This window comes from Oryzias latipes, chromosome 2 (assembly GCF_053564925.1).
Source record: "Oryzias latipes strain Hd-rR chromosome 2, Olatipes_Hd-rR_3.1".
NCBI classification, from domain to species: domain Eukaryota; kingdom Metazoa; phylum Chordata; class Actinopteri; order Beloniformes; family Adrianichthyidae; genus Oryzias; species Oryzias latipes.
In genome coordinates, this window is record NC_136238.1 from 31,040,108 (window position 1) to 31,058,880 (window position 18,773).

At 43.8% G+C, this 18,773-nt stretch overlaps 2 protein-coding genes across 5 annotated transcripts in view; one reads left to right on the forward strand and one right to left on the reverse strand.

The window, feature by feature from the left end:
* The window catches only part of LOC144981346 (uncharacterized), a 676,107-nt gene that overhangs the window by 220,079 nt on the left and 437,255 nt on the right, over positions 1–18,773 (forward strand). The window contains exons 1-2 of one of the 4 annotated variants that reach the window (XM_078935913.1): positions 3,062–5,865; positions 11,377–14,611. The exons of 1 other annotated variant lie outside the window; for it this stretch is intronic. In XM_078935913.1, coding sequence (XP_078792039.1) covers positions 5,694–5,865; positions 11,377–12,941 — 1,737 coding nt within the window. In that variant the 5' untranslated portion in view covers positions 3,062–5,693 and the 3' untranslated portion in view covers positions 12,942–14,611. Of the gene's footprint in view, positions 1–3,057; positions 5,866–11,376; positions 14,612–18,773 lie in introns of those variants that run through there. 2 more of the 4 variants (XM_078935909.1, XR_013650910.1) reach the window with 2 other exon arrangements.
* LOC144986685 (NACHT, LRR and PYD domains-containing protein 12-like) overlaps positions 1–18,773 on the reverse strand; it is a 151,411-nt gene that overhangs the window by 89,859 nt on the left and 42,779 nt on the right. The gene's annotated exons all lie outside the window — the stretch shown is intronic.

The following is an 18,773-nucleotide window of genomic DNA, read 5'->3' on the forward strand; positions in this document are numbered from 1 at the left end:
CTCCATATGAGGTGGAAAAGAAAATGAATGACACCAATTTTAGGATCCCAACTCATGACAAAGAGAAGAAATGTGGAGTTTGTCACATCAACATGCTCAAGCCTTCTTTTTCCAGAGGGGAGTCCAACTGTCCTTCTAGTGATGCTCCGGTAGTTACATGGATCAGAAGGTTGAGGGTTCAAATCCCTTCATGGTTGAAGTCAGACAGAAGAAGAGTTTGGTTTGGATCTTTTCTTGTCTTTCTGTTCTCATTGAGTCTCTTCTAGTTCCAGGTCTGGTTCAAATAGTTGAATCATCCAAAAGGATGAAAACAGTCCTCCAAGCAGACGTCAGATTGAAAAGCTCATCAAAGAACACATCCAACTAGCCAATCAGCAAAGCACTGACAAGCTGGACTTGTGCTCTCCTTCAGTGAAGAACCTCCTCCTGCTGCTCCTCCATCTTTAGCTCTGACTTTGGAAGTCTTAGCTCCTCCTCCTCACCATCACTGTGACTGTTGACGTCTTCCAACTCCTCCAGAAAGCTGTTTTCTGATGAAGCTCTAACATCTCCTCCCTGTTGCTGCTTTCAGTCCAAACTCACTCTGTTCATGTCAATTCACTCCAGAGAAAATCCTTTTTCTGGGAAGAATTTGCTCCAAGTTTTCCTCCAACTAAGAATCTGCAAACCCAGATGAGAACTCCCAGCAGGAAAAGAATTCATCTGCAGGAAACTAGAAAAAGGCCTTTTTGTGGGAGGAAACCATTCCAGATCTTTACAAACAGCAGAAATCCCAACTTTTCCTCCACTTAGCCTGAGTTTGGGTTCCAGGAAGCGGTGTGTGTTCAAGCTCCGCCCCCAGCAGCATCTCATGAAGCCCCTCCTCCAACATGAGGCCACTGGGGAATTCTGAATGAACCTTTACATCTCAACAGAAATTTCAAGCTAAAAACAGGAAAAAAAACTCTCTTCATGTTTGAAAACAATCAAACATTCAAACAGGAAGAGAAAACAACGTTTGTCAGGAAATCAACAGATTTGATTGATTGTAAATCTTCTTCCTGTTGGAGTTTGATGAATGGAAGTAGAATCTGTAGAAAGTCAGTTGATGTTTTCCATTTCAGTAAATGAAGGTTTGATCTGCAGATTTCCTGATCACTTTCTGACTGGGATCCAGACCTGATCTAGACGTGACTCATGAGGAAGCAAACAGCACAGAAACTGCTCTGAATGTTCCCTCTTCTTCACTTTCTGTCTGACTTCAACCATGAAGGGACTTGAACCCTCAACCTTCTGATCCATGAGGCCACATGGTCTGAGAGAACATCCAGGTCCAGCTGCAGGTGGAGGACAGCATCATCCAGCCGTCACAGACTGGGGGCGGAGCCTGGAGATGACTGCTGAAGGTCAGAGGGCGGAGCTTCATCAGGATGAAGGTGCTGCTTGGATTCTGCTTTGATGTCCGTCTGTTCTCAGTCCCTTCATGGCTGCTGCTCAGAGCTGTTTCTGGATGTTTCTGGAGAATTCATGTCTTTTCTGATCCAAATGTGGGATTTCTGTTTTTCTTTGGACTTTTCTTTATTTAAGGCTTTTAGCTTTTGGAACTTTCTTTGTTTCTACGCTTTAACTTCCAAACGGGTTTATCTAAGACAATCTGATTGTTTTTCATTTGACTTTCTAGGAACTTTCTGTTTCATCTTTGAGGATTTGGACTTTTGAAAGACTTTTAGCTGCAGTTTCATCCTTTGAACCAGATGGATCTGAATCTAGAGTCAAAGATTCGAAGGAAATCATGGATTCACAGACATTTGATTGAATTTCTGTCTGGATCAGAAACCAACAGCAGACATTTCAAGCCGTCATCTGTTCCTAATGTTCATTCCCCGCCATCATTGAAAGCTTTTGGAATAGTCCCTAAAGCCAGCGATCGGGCCGCTTTGGAGCATGAACTCATCACTCGGTGTCACGGTGGCAGAGAGATGACAGATCCCAAATCTGAGGCTGAAATGATCACGTCCTACCAGCTCCACTCTGGATTTGGGACCAAAAACCTTTGAAGATGTTGGAGCATTGTTTGAGAATAGACTGACAACATTTGTTTGGAAGAAAGATTGACCTTTGACCCCTCCCTCATGTGTTCCACATCCAGCTGCAGACACACCACTACAGCTCACATTCCACTTCTGATCCAGCAGTTAGAACCAGAGCCTGCATTTGCAGCAGGTTCCAACCCACTGACCACTGATCCACACAGGGGGACGTCCTAAGGGGCGGAGTCAGCCACTGGAGAGAGCAAAAAGGAGAAATGGGGGTCACTCTGGGCCTCTCTGTGTCTGGACCTTCAGAGGGACAGTGGTTTGGTCCAGAACACGGATGCTAAACTAGCTCTCTGGAAACTTGAACTTGTTGAATGGGAAACTTCCTGAAATCTTCTTCATCTGTTGACTTGTTCTTTCTTCATCTGAATGAGCTCAGTCCTCTCCCAAATCCAACTCCATCTATCTTCAGTGCTTTGGACTGAGTTGGAGCAGAACTACAGCTTTCTCCAGATGTCCTAGTACTTTTAGATCAGTGTCTTCCAATATTTGGAGCCCAGGTTCACTTCTTTCCCTGACAAAAATCCCAAAAGGCCTACCAGCCACCAAATAGTCAGAAACCAGAGAAACTTGGTGGTCTGCATTGATGAGAAACCAGTCCCTCCAGGATGACACATGGCTTTTTGGAATCATTTCACACACAAACAAACGGGAAGTTGTGCTTGTTTCTCTAAGAAAATGCAATCAAATGTGTGATAATGGTCAATGTAAATGTTTAGATAAAGGCTGTAGGGGATTCAGGGATTGTGGAGCGGTTGTTGTTTCCTTCTGGGTTAAAGTGCAGTTTTGTGGAACCTCCCAAAGAGGAGAAACCCAAAAAAGAAAGGAAAAGCAAAGAGACAGGTGGAAGCCATCATGATCTTCCTTTCAAACAGGAAGTTCTTTGTCATTTCATGCACTAGTTTCATTTAGCTCTAGTTGTTGAACATTCTAGAAACTCCTAAAAACATTTTCTGTCCACTTTGAAACCATATGGGGCTGACTTGGCCTTGCTCGCTGGGATACGGCCAACATCCAGAAATCTACCAACAGACATTTTTAGCTCTAGTTGTTGAACATTCTATGTTTGGAAGAGGCAGGCTCTTCTAAAAGAAACTAGCAGGAGCCCCAGCGCTGGTCTTTGCTTGGATTTGTTTTAGACTTGTTCAGAGTCAAATGCATGTTTTAAGGGGAGGAGGATTATTTTGTTGTTGCTGTTTTTGTTCCTATTCTTACAATCCACTATATGTCCCGTGTTGAATTCTACTATTAAAATGTGGGAAACAAATGTTTATCAAATCCAAATCAATCCAAAAGCCTGGAGACTGGATGGCCGTGGTCCTCCCTTTGACCTGGACAGTGGTTGCCATGGCGACCTGCACACTCACCAAGCTGGAACTTAGAAGAAGAAAAAGAGACCAAAATGATTGATCAAGCAGGTTTTCCAGGGAAATCCCACAAAGTGCTTTCCAAGCTAGAACTAAGAATACCCAGCATGCATTTGGAAAAACTCATTAGCTTCTTGTGGAAAATGATGAGTCATTGTAAAAGCATTCTATGAATGCTCAGAAAACTTCCTCTAAGGTTGTGGTTGTTTGGAGAAGTCCTCCTCTTCAAAGAAGTTCTCCTGACCATCTTCAAAGCCACTTTCTGCTTTTTCAAACGCTACTGTTCAACAAAAACTTGGTTTCTGCCACAAAACCAACCTTAGACACTGAAACAGAATGAATCCAATGCAGAAATGTGTTGACACCTTTAATTCAAAGCTTCAATCAGTTTGAATCTCATGAAGAACATTTCAAAAATCCACATTTGGATCAGGCGTCTTCATCAGAGCACAACTCATGTTTCCAGGACTGTGACTCACCAATATATCCTCATTTCCTTTACACAATCTGTTTCCATCATTTGGATTTTTCATAAAAACTCGAGTTAGAAAAGAATTGTTGCCCCAAAATGTCCAGTTTGAATAGTCTACAGTTTGTTGTGTTTGGTTGCTAGGTAACAGGGTCTTTAATGTCTATGATGTCATGGTGGCTTTCAGAGTTGAACTCCTGAATATGACGGTAAACATTTGGATTGAACAAAAATGGGATTGAAGCTCATGCTAAATCCTGATCTCAATGCTGAAAAAACCTCCTCCTAGATTCTGGTTGTTTGGAGAAGTCCTCCTCTTCCAAGAATTCCTGAAAAAAGCCCTCATTTCTCCTGACCATCTTCAAAGCCACTTTCTGCTTTAGTTTAGTCCAAACTTGCTTTATGCTGACAACATTTACAGCTTGAATCCATCTGAAGAATCCAAGGAAACAAACCAATCTAAGTCCGCATTCATGCCACTTCAGAACCAACAAAGCATGTTTCCAGGACGCTGACTTACCAATAGAACTTGGGATTTCCTTTGCAGAATCCTTCTCCGTGTGTTTTCCTTTGTTTTTCTCCCCAAAACCTAAAGCAGAGATTTTTGCTGAGCTGCAGAACAAACGTCTGACTGCTTTAACCGCCGTTGATGGTTTGTTGTGTTTCCCTCTATAGCTGCTATGGTCTTGGTATGGTTGCTAGGTAACGCTGTCTTTGATGATGATGACGTCAGAGTGGCCTCTAGAATGGACTTTTTTCTTGTGTAACCAGGAGCTGTAACATTTAGGGCACTAGGACCCAGAAAGAGGTCCAGGCAGTAACAGTCAATGAGTTATATAGCTAGAGGAGACATCACGTGATTCCTCATGGGAGGAGAGCACCGACATCTTGGTGAGGTCAAGTCTCTGCTGAACACATTTTTTGCAAAATGCCGCTTCATTGTGCGGGTCTTTTGTTTTTTTGAGAAATAAGTCCACAAAGGAGGAGGGCATAACATTTCACAGGTAAATACTATAATTCTTTCCTTTTAATGCTTTTCATGTTATCATCAAAGTGATCGTGTCAGAGGAAATCTTTCCTGTTTGAAGGAGTTTCCTTCATGTCAAAATAGGATCCCAGATCTCCCATAAGGCCTTGCAGCTCCTGACTTTGTGATGAGTTCCTGCAGAAACTCTTGGAAATCTCATGTTGATTCTCTCCCAGTTGACATCCATGGAGATTTTCACTGCTGTTGTTCAACTGTAGAGTTTGTCACAGACGCTCAAACTCATGAAGAGTTCAGCTGGAAGTTGAGAACGAGGCTTTGAAACCAGCAGCAGTTTGAGTCCATTCTGATGTTCCATTCAGGTTTCTGCTACAACAAGCCTTTATTTTGAAAGAGCCAGTGGGGCAGAAACAATAGAAGGAGGAGATTACCAACCCCCCCTGGAATGTTGCCCCCTGTGCAGTGGACTAGTGGGGGCAGGGACGGCTGAACCAATCACAGATGACTGTTGCAGCTTTCCCTCCAAAAGTCAACCAATCAGATGTTGTTGTTTGGATTCTTTGTCTTGAAGTTTCACATGTGGAAGCTTCCAGAGTCTTTTCTGTTTGCTCTGCAGGCTGAGCAGAACTGACTCCTGCAGGATCACAGGAACTTTCAGGAAAATCTCCAACCAGGAGAAAAGTTTCTGTTTGGACCTTTTCTCTGGGATTGTGAGACTAGCAGATGATCGATCGGAGCTGCAGTGAAGAGGACGGCGGTGTTTGTGGGAGTTGGAGCTGAAGATCGGAGCAGGAACCATGTCTTCCCTTCAGTCTCTGAGAGAGTTGATCAGCGAGCGACTAGCTGCTGCTGCTGAAGAAATCTGCAGACTCTGTGAAGGAACCATCGTCCAGTACGAGGAGGAGCTCTGTCGTCAGCGCAGACTGCTGGATGTCATCTGGAAACCACAGCTGCAGCTCCACCACATAGGTATGTGACCTTCATCAAAGAAACAGAGAAGCCCTTCACTGATTTCTCCTTCATCATATGGGATTTGATTTAGCGTTTTTCAGCTGCTGATCTCAGGTTTCTTCATTTATTTAGTCACTTACTTCAATGTCAGAAGCAAAAGCTGTTCTTCTCTCTTATGGTTAAAAGCAACAAGAAACAATTTTCCACACAAGCCTTTCATCTTCCAGAACATTCAGATCCAGATTCTAATGGAGCGATGACTGTTTCTAGTGGAGGATTCTGGTGACCGTCGCTCTGCAGTCATTGATTCACTTCTTTCATTCTTTCTCAGCAACAGAAAGTTTCCTGAAAAGTGTTGATTTAGAAACATCAGTGCTGTTAGACTCTGATGCTATGCCAATGATTGCTGATGCTGTTCCGTGGGTCGCCTCATGTAATCATAGACTGTTTTAAAGTCAGTATTTTCACAAACCAGACTTTGTGATGTGGTGGAAATGCAGCAAAATGAATTCATAGGACATTTATAAAAAGGTATTTCACAAATATTTGAATCTAGTGTGTTTCAGCTGTGCCTTTGGAAAATCTTACACTTGGTGCTAGACCGAAAACTGTGATCAGTCAGATGTCAGTGATAAAAAAAAAAAATCCTAAACATTATACTGTTTTGATTTACTATAAAATGTGATCATGAGCACCAAATTAGAAAATCTCTAGTAAATCTCTCGTGTTTTCTCAGCATGTTTGGATTTGAGTTTACAATTGGATGACAATAAAGACGTGTTCTTAGCATGTATAAGTCAATTCGATGTAATTTCATTTTCCTGCATTTTTTTTAAAGAAAAAATATTCATCTGGTCATGAGGGGGTATAGGGTAAACGACATCAGAGAGTACAGAGACTCGCTCCAGTCGATCTTTCAACTTGGGCCACCTCGCCTTGTTTCTGCAAAAACCCAGCCACATGCTTATTGTCCAAGAGTTGCGTGTTAGCCACCCCTGCTCTAAAAATTAAAGTCCCGCATGCCGGATTTGTCATTTAAATTTTGGTCAATCAGATCAACCTTAAAGGTTACCGCCCCCCATGGGACAAAACACCCCCTTAAAGACCTGTTCACACCGGGACGAATTTCGCATGCGATATTCGCCAACGTCTAACGCCTCGTGACTAAACAAAGGGCACCAATGTGAGTGTGTACACCGACGCAAAAAAACGCCATGCGCTAAAGCGTCATTTTTAAAAAAAAAACGCCACAGGTTCGTTTTTTTTGGCCTGACGCGCTGCTTCAAAAACTATACGACTAATGAGAATGGCGCTTTTGCACACGTGTCTGGAGCTTCTGAAGTTACAGTAAAACACAACTTGGAGACGCTCAAACACAAAACTGTCGGAGAACGGCGGAGAAGATATACGCTAAGTATCGTCTACACTACCGCGAAGAAATAAGACGAAGAAGATGCTCACTCACTGACGGACATTGTAAAATATCCCCGAGCTCTGGGTGTCATCCGCCTGGCTGCGGGGTCTGGGGTGGGGTGGGGGGCTTGTCGGCCCTGTCCTATGGAGGGGCATTCCGGGGGGTAGGGGGGGCCCACTATTGGTACGGGGCGGGGGGGCTGACCGGTCGGGGTCTCCGCTGAGGCAATCGGTGGTTGCCCCGGCCGGTTGGCTGCCTTGGTCCCGTCGAGGCCTGATCAGAGCTCTTCTAGGGCCGGCGTTTGGGGGTGGGGGCCTGGGCTTGCTCCGGGGAGGGGGGGAGGGCGACGCTTTCTGGCTCCTCTCTCTCTGGGTGGGGTGGGTGGTGCCGGGCCTGGAGTGTCGGCGCCTTCGGGTTGGGGCCCCTGGGCCGGGTGGGCCTGGCCCCTTTGCTGGGGGGGGCGGGGCGGACAGCTGTTTGACCACCGGGGGACAGTCTACCAGTTGTCCCCAACTTACCCCCTTCCTCATATAACCTCATATTAGGGTGAGGGGGTGGGGGGTCTAGCCTGCGATGCGCCTTGGGGGGGAGCTACTTGGCAGTGGCCCCCCTCCTATGGTTACCGTACGGAGTGGGCCCCCCTTCTTTCGGTTTTATTTGCACCTTAGACATGTAGGGTCCTTGGTAGGGGGGGTGCTTGGACATCACTGCCAGCAAGCAGCAGATGTCCTCCTAGCACCCTACCCGCCAATTTTAACCGCACCTTAGACATTTAGGGCCCCTTGGTGGGGAGGGTGAGGGGACATCAGTGTGAGTAATCAGGAGATGTCCCCTTAGTGCCCTACTCGCCAATTTTAACTGCACCCCCCTTAGTACATACACCCCTCCCCCCTCAATATATACATTCCAACATAAACACACATACACGCACACACATTTTGCAAGGAAGGTGGGACCTGGGTCCATCGGTCCCCTGCCCCTTCCCTGGTGGGGGGTGCGGGCCCCTTGGCGACGGCGGCCGTGTCCCCTGGGTGCCGGCTTCCTGGGCCCGGCGGTGCTCTCTCCGCGCGGTGGGGGGATTCACATTACATCTGAGCCGGGGGTGTTCGTGTCCCTGGGGGTGGGTCCTGGTCCTTGCCCCTGAGCGCTGGGCCCCGCCAAACTTCCAAATGTGGCCGAGCCTGGTCGGGCCCGGAACTCCTGGGTGGTGGTGGGGTGCTCGTCTGGGGCTGTGGACGTCCTTCTCCGGTTGGGCTCTCCCGGCACGGCGGGGGGCTGCTTTCCTGGGGCGGCGCTCTCTTTCCCTCCGCACCTCCCTGCTCTCTGGCTCTGGGGGGCTCGCGACGGTCCTGCTGGCCCTGGCCTGGGTGGCGGGCTTGGTCGCCCGGGGGGCGGTTGTTCCCTGCCGTTCCCGTGTGGCGTTGGGGGGATTCCCGCTGCCGCTGCTGCTGCGGCGGGGGTCTGGGTGTGGGGTTGGCTGAGCGCTCCTCCTCCTTCTTTTCACATTCCACCATCCATTTTAGAAGAACATAAACACTCACCTGAGCACAGGTGTTAGCTCACCATTGCACTAATAGTTTGCATGATTGAATGATCGAAAGATTTCACACTAGTTGGTTTAAAGGCATAGGTATGCGTTTGTGAACACTATCTGTTTTGTGTACATGTTGACATGTGGACATTTTTGCAGCTAACAGGTGTGTTGATAACATTTCAGTGTGTGTGTGGACAGGCCCCGCCCTTTTTGTACTACATTTTAACCTTACCGTAATGATAAACAACCAGTAAACCTGTCTGCTCTATGCTGCTTCATGGTCTTACCGCCCCCCCCTCTCACTATCACCCCCCTCTCTCTAACATCCCTCTCTTCTTCCCTTCTTTCCTTTTCCGTCCGGTCCGACACCAGAAATTTTCAAACATGGTTGAAATTAATAAAGTTTGGCCTCAATTACAAAAGAGGTTTATCCAGACATACCTTTGGTTTGTCTGAAGATTAATAACCCCTCTTGTTAAAGTAAAATATGTCCAACACAAGAGGCCCTCAGCTCTCATCTGCCTGCCTAGCTGTTGGACAGGACAAGTTAAAAAATAAATAAATAAATAAATAAAATATCCCCGAAAACGCTCGATACATTTTCAGCTCTTGTACCAGTCGATAAAACTCCCCATGTTCTTCTCTTCTCGTAACTATGGGATGTACCCAAAATCGGCGTTTTTTCCGGCGTCTTTCATCATTCAATAGAACAATAATTTCTACATCGCTGGAGCTGGAGCTACTGGTGCTTGAAATATTCATGTTTTCTTTGTATGATTTTGACAAGCGCTTAATTACTTGCTCTCTTCTTCTGAGTGAAAAGCGAGTCTAAGAAGCGTAAAGCTGCGCAGCGCCACATTGTGTACAGGGGTATTTCTGTTTTACATTAAGCGCCATCTAATCACTCGGCTCATCGTCAGCGAAAATCGCTTGGAGATGAATACAAAAAACATGTTGAAAAACGCTGGCGAATAACGTGCGCCGATATTCGGCCCGGTGTGTACTGCCCTTAACACTGTGTGCAAATCCAGCGAGCGCGAAGGGACCACTCAAGGTCACCACTCAGTTAAGATTGCAGCCGTGTAGTTGTAAAATGCGGGGTTGCTCGGTTATAGGGTTCGCTCTCTAAGTTCTTTAATACACTCGATCAGTTGTCTTTGCTCCCGTTCACTTAATGGCAGCGAAAAAACACCACAATTATGTGATAATTTCAACAGTAAACAAAACATAAACACTATAATTTCCCTTGTTCTACGGTGTCGCTGACACAGCTAGTAACACATGGATCCTGTAGGAAAAAATCTGTCGCTTTTAGATTTCTTTCATGCGTGTTCTTAAGTCAGGAGAATGACCAGAAAATGTGAACGGAATAAAATTAAGAGTTTTTATTGTCTCTAACAAAGAGCTATAAAACAGATCATCTGGTTTCCCAAATCCAATGCCTGCAAAACGTAAGAAGTTACATTCCGAATTACATGAGGCTGTCTGAGAACAAAGGAAATTCCCTGAGTGCAGACTTTTAAACATGTGGTCAGAATCTCCTCCTCCGGAAGCATGATGGCGGCCGAATCTCCGCCTCTGGCCGCTCGGATCGGCTGAATTACTCGGAATCACAGCATCTGGTTTCTGCTTCGCCTGTCCGGGGGGCCAATTTACAGATGGACATGGTATGGCCACCAAATGAATCCCCATGTGGTGCACCACAGGCGGCAGGAACTTCCCAGCAGCCAGTAGGTCCTAAAGCTTTGTTCTCCACAGGAGAGCAGGCGCCTGAAAAGGTTTCCAGGGATTGAATAGGTCCCAGAGATGATTAATTTGTGGTCCATGTCAGACTTACAGCCCAGTCTTCCAAATGGACTTAGAAGATCTGTCCCTGCAGGGGGATGAGCTTGGAGCTGAAGTCAAAACCTTCTCACATATGCAACTTAAGGATGTACCTTCAAAGTTCAAAGGACGGAAACAACACACACTAATAAAACTAAACTTCAGTGAGACAGAAAAACATAATAAAATGAGGACAACAAATATATATTCCTTCAATCTCGTCCAACAAGCTGTTGAAGGCAAAATGACAAAGAAACTTTTTATCAATCTGTAATCTTCCACATTCATCTATATTTATACATTCAATTCAAAATAACTTTCCAATTCACTTTAAAATCTGCATTTCATTGGGAGCTTGTGTATTTAAGTACACAAATATGATTATTCCACATTATATACAGTACAGACCAAAAGTTTGGACACACCTTCTCATTCAAACAGTTTTCTTCATTTTCATGACTATGAAAAATGTAGATTCACACTGAAGGCATCACAACTATGAATGAACACATGTGGAATTATATACATAACAAAAAAGTGTGAAACAACTGAGAATATGTCATATTGTAGGTTTTTCATAGTAGCCACCTTTTGCTTTGATTACTGCTTTGTACACTCTTGGCATTCTCTTGATGAGCTTCTAGAGGTAGTCACAAGGTTCCTGACTGAGCAGATTTCAATTTTTATTTGTGTTTGAAAATACACAAACTCATTTAAAAGTTTAAAAGGCCTTTTTCTTGTGTTTGTATTCCTGTAGGTCTCCCTCAGCATTGGATGACTGAAGAGGAAGATCTCTGTAACCAGCAGAGCAACTTTAGAGTGGAACAAAAGGTACCAGAACCTGCCCAAAGTGAAGAGCAACAGAAGGAACCAGATCCTTCACTGATTAAAGAGGAACAGGAAGAACCAGAACCTCCACAGATTAAAGAGGAACAGGAAGAACCAGAACCTCCACAGATTAAAGAGGAACAGGAAGAACCAGAACCTCCACAGATTAAAGAGGAACTGGAGGAACCAGAACCTCCACAGATAAAAGAAAAGCAAGAAGAACTCATAAGTCAAGATGAAGAGTTGCCTGATCTGAAGCAGGAGACTGATACCTTGATGGAGATTCCTACTAATGAGGAAGATGAGAACAGTGAAGCAGATCTAAACAATCAGAAGATCTTTAATGTAACTGATAGTCAGGATGAAGCCGGAAACCAACATGAAGAATCAACATCAACTACAGATAAAGAGGCAGACCCACAGAACAGAGATCAGAGGAAGAGAAGAGACAGAAGTCATGTCCAAACTGGGCCTGATGAAATTTATTGTGCATGTAAAAAATGTGGTAAAAATTTTAGTTGCTGGTCTCAGTTGAAATTTCACATGAAAACTCATACAGGAAAGAAGACATTTTCTTGTAAAAACTGTGAAAAAAGTTTTAGTTATAAATCTAGTCTCAAAAAACACAAGACAATTCATACAGGCGAGAAGCCCTTTAAGTGTAAAGATTGTGATTCAAGTTTTAATCAAATATCGAATCTAAACACACACATGAGAACTCACACAGGAGAAAAGCCCTTTTCTTGTAAAGAATGTGATGCAAGTTTTCGTCAAAAAAATGGTCTCGAAAGACACATGAGAACTCACACAGGAGAAAAGCCTTTTACTTGTATAGAATGTGATACAAGTTTTAGTGACGCATATAATCTCAAAACCCACATGATGAGTCACACAGGATTGAAGCCTTTTTCTTGTAAAGAATGTGATAAAAGTTTTAGCCAAAAATCAAATCTCAAGACACACATGAGAACTCACACGGGAGAAAAGCCTTTTACTTGTATAGAATGTGATACAAGTTTTAGTGATGCATATAATCTCAAAACCCACATGATGAGTCACACAGGACAGAAGCCTTTTTCTTGTAAAGAATGTGATAAAGGTTTTAGTCACAGATCTAGTCTCAAAACACACATGAGAACTCACACAGGAGAAAAGCCTTATTCTTGTAAAGAATGTGATAAAATATTTAGTGTAAAATCTCATCTCAAAACACACATGAGAACTCACACAGGAGAAAAGCCTTTTTCTTGTAAAGAATGTGATAAAAGTTTTAGCCGAAATTCAAATCTCAAAATACACATGAGAACTCACACAGGAGAGAAGCCTTTTTTTTGCAAAGAATGTGCTAAAAGTTTTAGTCATCTATCTCATCTCAAAACGCACATGATAACTCACACAGGAGAAAAGCCTTTCCCTTGCGATAAATGTGATGCCAGTTTTAGTCGAATACCTACTCTAAAAACACACATGAAAACTCATTCAGGTGAGAGATAGTTTTTATGGCTGATAAATGGCTCAGCCACAGATGTAATCTAGTAAAATGCATTAGAGCTCACACGCGTGAGAAGCTTTGATTTTGTAAAAATAAATAAACAGTTAACAGTTACATCAGCCTGACCTTTCATTACATGTACACACCCCCAAGCTGGTGGTTGTTGGAGTGGAGGAAGAATGGCAACAGTTCAAGAGTGCAGTGGTTGGATGTGCAGACGAAGTGTGTGGTGTGAGATGTGTTGGGGGGTAGTGTAAGAAAGGGAAGTGAATGGTGGTGCGAGGATGTAAGGTTGGCTGTGGTTGAGAAGAGATGTGTGTACGAAGTATGGCTGCAGAGAAAGGACAGGGAGTCATATGAGTGTTATAAGGAGAAGAAAGGGATGCTAAGAGATCTGTGCGTGAGGCAAGAGCGGCTGCGGACGAAAGGTGGGGCAGACAGTTGTCTGATAATTTTCGAGAGAACAAAATAAATGTTTTGGAAGGAGGTGAAAAGGGTGCGAAAGGGAGTGTCGGGGAGGGAGGAGCAAGTAAAAACAGAGGATGGAAGGATGTTGAAAGAGTGGAATGCAGTAAGAAAAAGGTGGGCGGAGTATTTTGAGAGGCTGTTGAATGTGGAGGAAGACCGGGATGCTGTGATTGCGATGGATGGAAGGGAAAGTAGACTGAATGTATTGGGAGAGTTGAATGAAGCGTTAATTACGGGAGAGAAAGTTGAGCAAGCTGTGGGAAAGTTGGTGTGGATGGGTCTGCTGTGGAATGCCTGAAGTAAGGTGAAGTGATCGTGATTGAGTGGTTAGTGAGACTGTTGAATGTGTGTTTTGCAAATGGGCAGGTGCCGCTTGATTGGAAGAGTGCGTGTGTGGTTCCCCTGTACAAGGGTAAGGGTGATAAGTATAAATGTGGTAGTTTTAGGGGTATTAGTCTGCTGAGTGTTGTAGGCAAATTGTATGGGAGAGGGCTGATTAATAGGGTAGTGGAGGGGACTGAGTGTATGATTGGTGAAGAGCAGTGTGGTTTCAGGAGAGGTAGAGGGTATGTGGATCAGGTGTTTGTTGTGAGACAGGTGTGTGAAAGGTTTTTGGCTAAGGGAGGGAGGTGTTTTGGGCAGTCATGGATTTAGAGAAGGCGTATGATAGGATTGATAGAAAGGCGTTGTGGGTTGTGTTGAGTATTATGGTATTGATGGTAGATTGTTGGAAGGTGTGAAGAGTTTTTATAGAAACAGTAGAGCGTGTGTGAGAGTAGGATATAGCATGAGAGTGTGGTTTGGATGCTCCAGTGTCTTTTGGATTCAGGATGAGTCCATGCAGTTCTAGAAATCCCACCATGATGATCATCCTTGGGAACTTTCCGGTTCCGGGTAACACAGCAGGACGCGTGGCGTGCCTCTCTGCGAATACAACTATCTTCAAATTACTTTAAAATTTGATTGTTCTCCAAAAAAGAGAGCTGACCATGCCCCCGAAGAAAACCCAGGAATAGACCTCAAAAAGTCTCTTGACATTATTCAAGAAAAGTTTTATGGATCAAGTGTCGGCTAAGCTAACGCCACTTTGGGAAATGATGGAAGAGTTCCGAAGATTTCGGGCTCAAAACGAGCAGCGAGAAAACCGGGTCGAGATTCTGGAGAAAAGACTGGACGATGTGGAACAGCAAGTAAGGATGAATAATGTCATTCTCACTGGAGTACCAATCAAGCCTCGAGCGAAGCTGAATGCAGCTGGAGCTAGCACTGCTAATGCTAGCGCTAGCGTAGCTAGCAGTGCTAATACGGTGATCGGTGCAGAGTCTCTGGTACGCCAAATGGAAACATTTCTCACATCTAAAGGGTTTGATCTTCCAGCCATGACTGAACAGCATGTTTAGCATCAGCTGTTGTGACACATTTTAAAACACAGTTAGCAATGCCAGACAGCTGTCGAACTTGTGCATTAGCACCTTCTATTTGAAGGCATGAAAAGTTACCATAAGTGTTTGTGTGGATCTGTTGCAACAGATGTAGCAGCCCCAACACTGCGGCAAGCAGATGAAGCAATGATGCCACAAATCAGGCCTGCCCTATCGCGCCTGTGTTGATTGGTTGCTATGGGGGGTTGACTTGGACCAGATTTGCTGGTTGATGTCATGCATTCAGCATCTGCCCACCATGGAAATCAAATAAATAAATAAATGAAGCATGCACTGCTCCCTCAGACACATACTGCTGCATGAAGTGCCACAAGCATCGTATTTGGATTTGTTATTTTGTGTTTTAACCATGTTTTTGCATTTTATTTTTTTCCCTGGTACAATAAAAGCTTTCTGTTCTTCTTAAAAAAAAAAATCTCAGAGAATCTGCTGTTTATCTGAACGACCATCTGACCAGAAGGATTAATCACTTTCTCCATCGTCTGACGTCACCTGAATAACAGCAGAGTTCTGACATCCAGACCACTTGACCTCAACTTCCACCACAGCTGATATCAGCTGAAGAAGGATATGAACCTGAATCTAATGTCTGCAGATATAACATCGAAGAGAACTATTAACTCTGTTTAAACCCAGAAGAACGGCTGTTATCAGTAAAAGAAGAAATACCAACCTTGGACAATCGACAGTTTATGGACCCTTTTTATTTTTCCCTTACAGCATTACTTTATTATAAAAAAATAAAAATACAAACAAAATATATAAAAAGAGTAAAACAAATGATTAATCACTTATTGAAAATTGTTAAATTGATTGACCTTTGATGATTTTACTTCTCTTGCTCCTAAAATTGATAAATTGATTCAAAAATCGTTCCTAATGTAGCATAATTTTGCACATGTTTTTAACTTTTGATACTTGATGAAATTTTGCTATGAAAATTCCTGAAACAGTGTTGTCTGCTTTACTGATATAGTATTATGTTTTAAAGCATATGAATGACTTTTAAAAGTAACATAATTTGCATATATTTCAGATGCTGCATTTGCCATGTTGATTCCTAAAGGGGTTATTTTTGACGTAATACTTAAGTAATTCATCTTTGGCATGTGCTTTATCAATAACTTATGATTCTTAATTCTGTCTGATAAAACCTAGGAACCAGATATTGATAAATCATGTAATAAAATGGTTATAGTATAACGGGGTGGGATTATATAAGTTCGCTTCCTTCCACTCCCTTTCAAGCAATATTTATTAATATGTCTAATTATCCTAAGTTTGATTAGTTACTGTATGAATGTATAACTGATGATTTTATTGCTGTTGTGTATTATTTCTACTTAATTGCTTGAAATAAACCATTTTAAAAAAAATCATAATAAAAGATGTACAAACACCACAATCACTGCTGGATGATAAATACATTTACTCTTTATTTTCTGTCAATAAATAATATTTATCAATAAATCCTTGATTGTAAATGATGGATCTAAAGTTGAAAAGAAGTCAAAGTGCTGACTCAGCACAGATCAAAGGAGACACAGATGATTTCCTGGAATGAAGAAAACATCAAACATCATGATGTGATCTGGAACTGAGCTGTTCTTCAGAAGATCCTCCCAAACATGGAAACTGTTGCTGCAACACGTGAAGGTTTGGTTCTGTTGCTAGTGAGATCTGATGGATCAGAACCAGACTTCTGTCAGCTGGAACTGGGGCTTCTTCCAGACCATGTGACCTCATGGACAAAGTTCCAACATGGTTTCAATGAAATGTGGAGGTTTTCCAGGAAACGTTGCTGCAGTTCCTCCGTCTCATCAAATGAGAGATTTCTCTGCACTAAAGAAGAAAATCTTCCAGAACAGCTTCAAGCTGCAGAAAAACTGTTTCCATCATTCTGAGGACATTTCTTTAGGCTTCATGTGAAGAAAACAAACTGTTTGAAAAGATGAAAACAGAAACAAAGACGTTTCTAGAAGCTGCAGATGCAGTTACAAAGAACAGCCAGCAGGTGTCTCACTGTGGGAGCCTCAACATTTTCACCAACTTGAAATAGCAATCAAGTTCTGCCTCCAACCATGAAGGGATTTGAACCCTCAATCTTCTGATCCGAAGGCAGACGCTTTGTCCATTAGGCCACATGGTCTGTAAGGGCAGGAAGTTCCAGCTGGAGTTGGAGGAACTTCTGCTGCCTCAAAGAGGAAGGTGGAAGAGGAAGAGGAGCCGTGCATGTGGTCCTCCTCATGAGTCCTGAAGCTGCACCGTCAGCTGCAGAGCTTCAGAGCTGCTTCCTTCTCAGACTTTCCACTTTCTTTGGCTCTCTGGCTCTGATGCTGCTGCTGCTGCTGCAGAAAAACCAGCAGCTGCAGAAAAACTCTGCAGAGACTCACAGAGAGAGGATGGAGGCAGCAGATGAAGCTGCTGCAGACTGGGGGTGGAGCCTGGAGATGACTGATGGAGGTCAGAGGGCGGAGCTTCATCAGGATGAAGGTGCTGCTTGGATTCTGCTTTGATGTCCGTCTGTCCTCAGTCCCTTCATGGCTGCTGCTTCTCTTCTGCTGATGTTTCTGCAGGAAGAAGCTGCTGGAAAACGCTGAGTCTCTTCTTTCTGCAGCTTTTGATAACAGAAACAATCATTTTAGTATAAACATCAATGTTCCAGTCTCACTTTAAATAAACTCCTGTCCTTCATCAGCCGTTGCCATGGAAACCAGCTGACTCCAGCAGCTCCAGAAGTTCCTACTTGACACAAGTGGGTTGAGGCAGGAGGGATGTTTCTGCAAAAAGCATTTTCTGCTTCATCCGTGAGAAAGCTGAAGAAGAGGAGGAGTTCTGAGCGTCTTTTCTGGCGGGGACTCCTGCTTCACCTGCAGCCCATCTCCACCCTCTGACTGTGTTTCTGACTGCTGTTCCAGCTCATGGCCACCAGTCTGTCAGCTAACGTCTGATGGGATGGAGCTGACATCTGCTAGAAGATTTCCTGTCAGACATCAGATGTCTAGCAGCTGCTCTGCTCTCTCTGATCACTCTGTCAGGAATGGTGTCTGGTCCAGCAGACCTCTGGGCGTTAACTCTTCATGGAGTCTTCCTCATGGCAGCCATTGTGAGACAGAGCAGCTGGTGGTCAGGAGGAGGGATGGTCTTCCTGGCTGTCATGTTGTTCTGAGCCTCAAACAGCCTAGAGGTCATTGGCTGCATCTAGAATGGAGGTGTGACTGTCACAGGCAGGTGATGATGTCCTGTAGTTGGAGATCACCTGGATGCTCTGTCACATGTGGCGGGAATCTCTGCTGTTCTGGAAGTGGATTCTCTGAGCATGTGGCTCAAAGGTGGAAGTTTCTTCTTCTGATGATTCAAACCTGGAAAAGAGTTTAGTTTGTCTGATCAGGAAACTGAAAATGAGGACGTCAGCGGAGCAGAAAGAGGAGGAACACCGTCAACAATCATGTTGGAGCTCCAACAGGCATTTTACTGACTCAGCAAAAACATCTGTTTGTTTTTCTTTGTTCTGTCCAGCAGCTGAACAAATGGAAGAAGGTTGGAGGTTCAGTGGACCAAGAGCTGGATCATCTAAAGGAAAACGGGGTCCACACCCAACATCTATGTGAGGATTATTCTGGAATTACTGGCTCCATTTGTCTGAATTATGGCTTACAGCTGATAAATTCACATGAATAATGAGGTCATGAGAGAAAATCTCTATTTTCTTGCTGGTTTCTATTGAATAGAGTGATTCCAATCAGACTAGTGAAATATTCTGAATGTTTCTGAATATCCATTGATTCATGACTTCTGATCAGTTCTTATTTCTGTAACTATGATCTAAATGGACTTTAATGAAAGACCATGTGATGTTTCCATTGATGCTAAAGCTGACCAATCATCTTATTGATTACAACACGAGCGCTTTCTGTGTCTAAA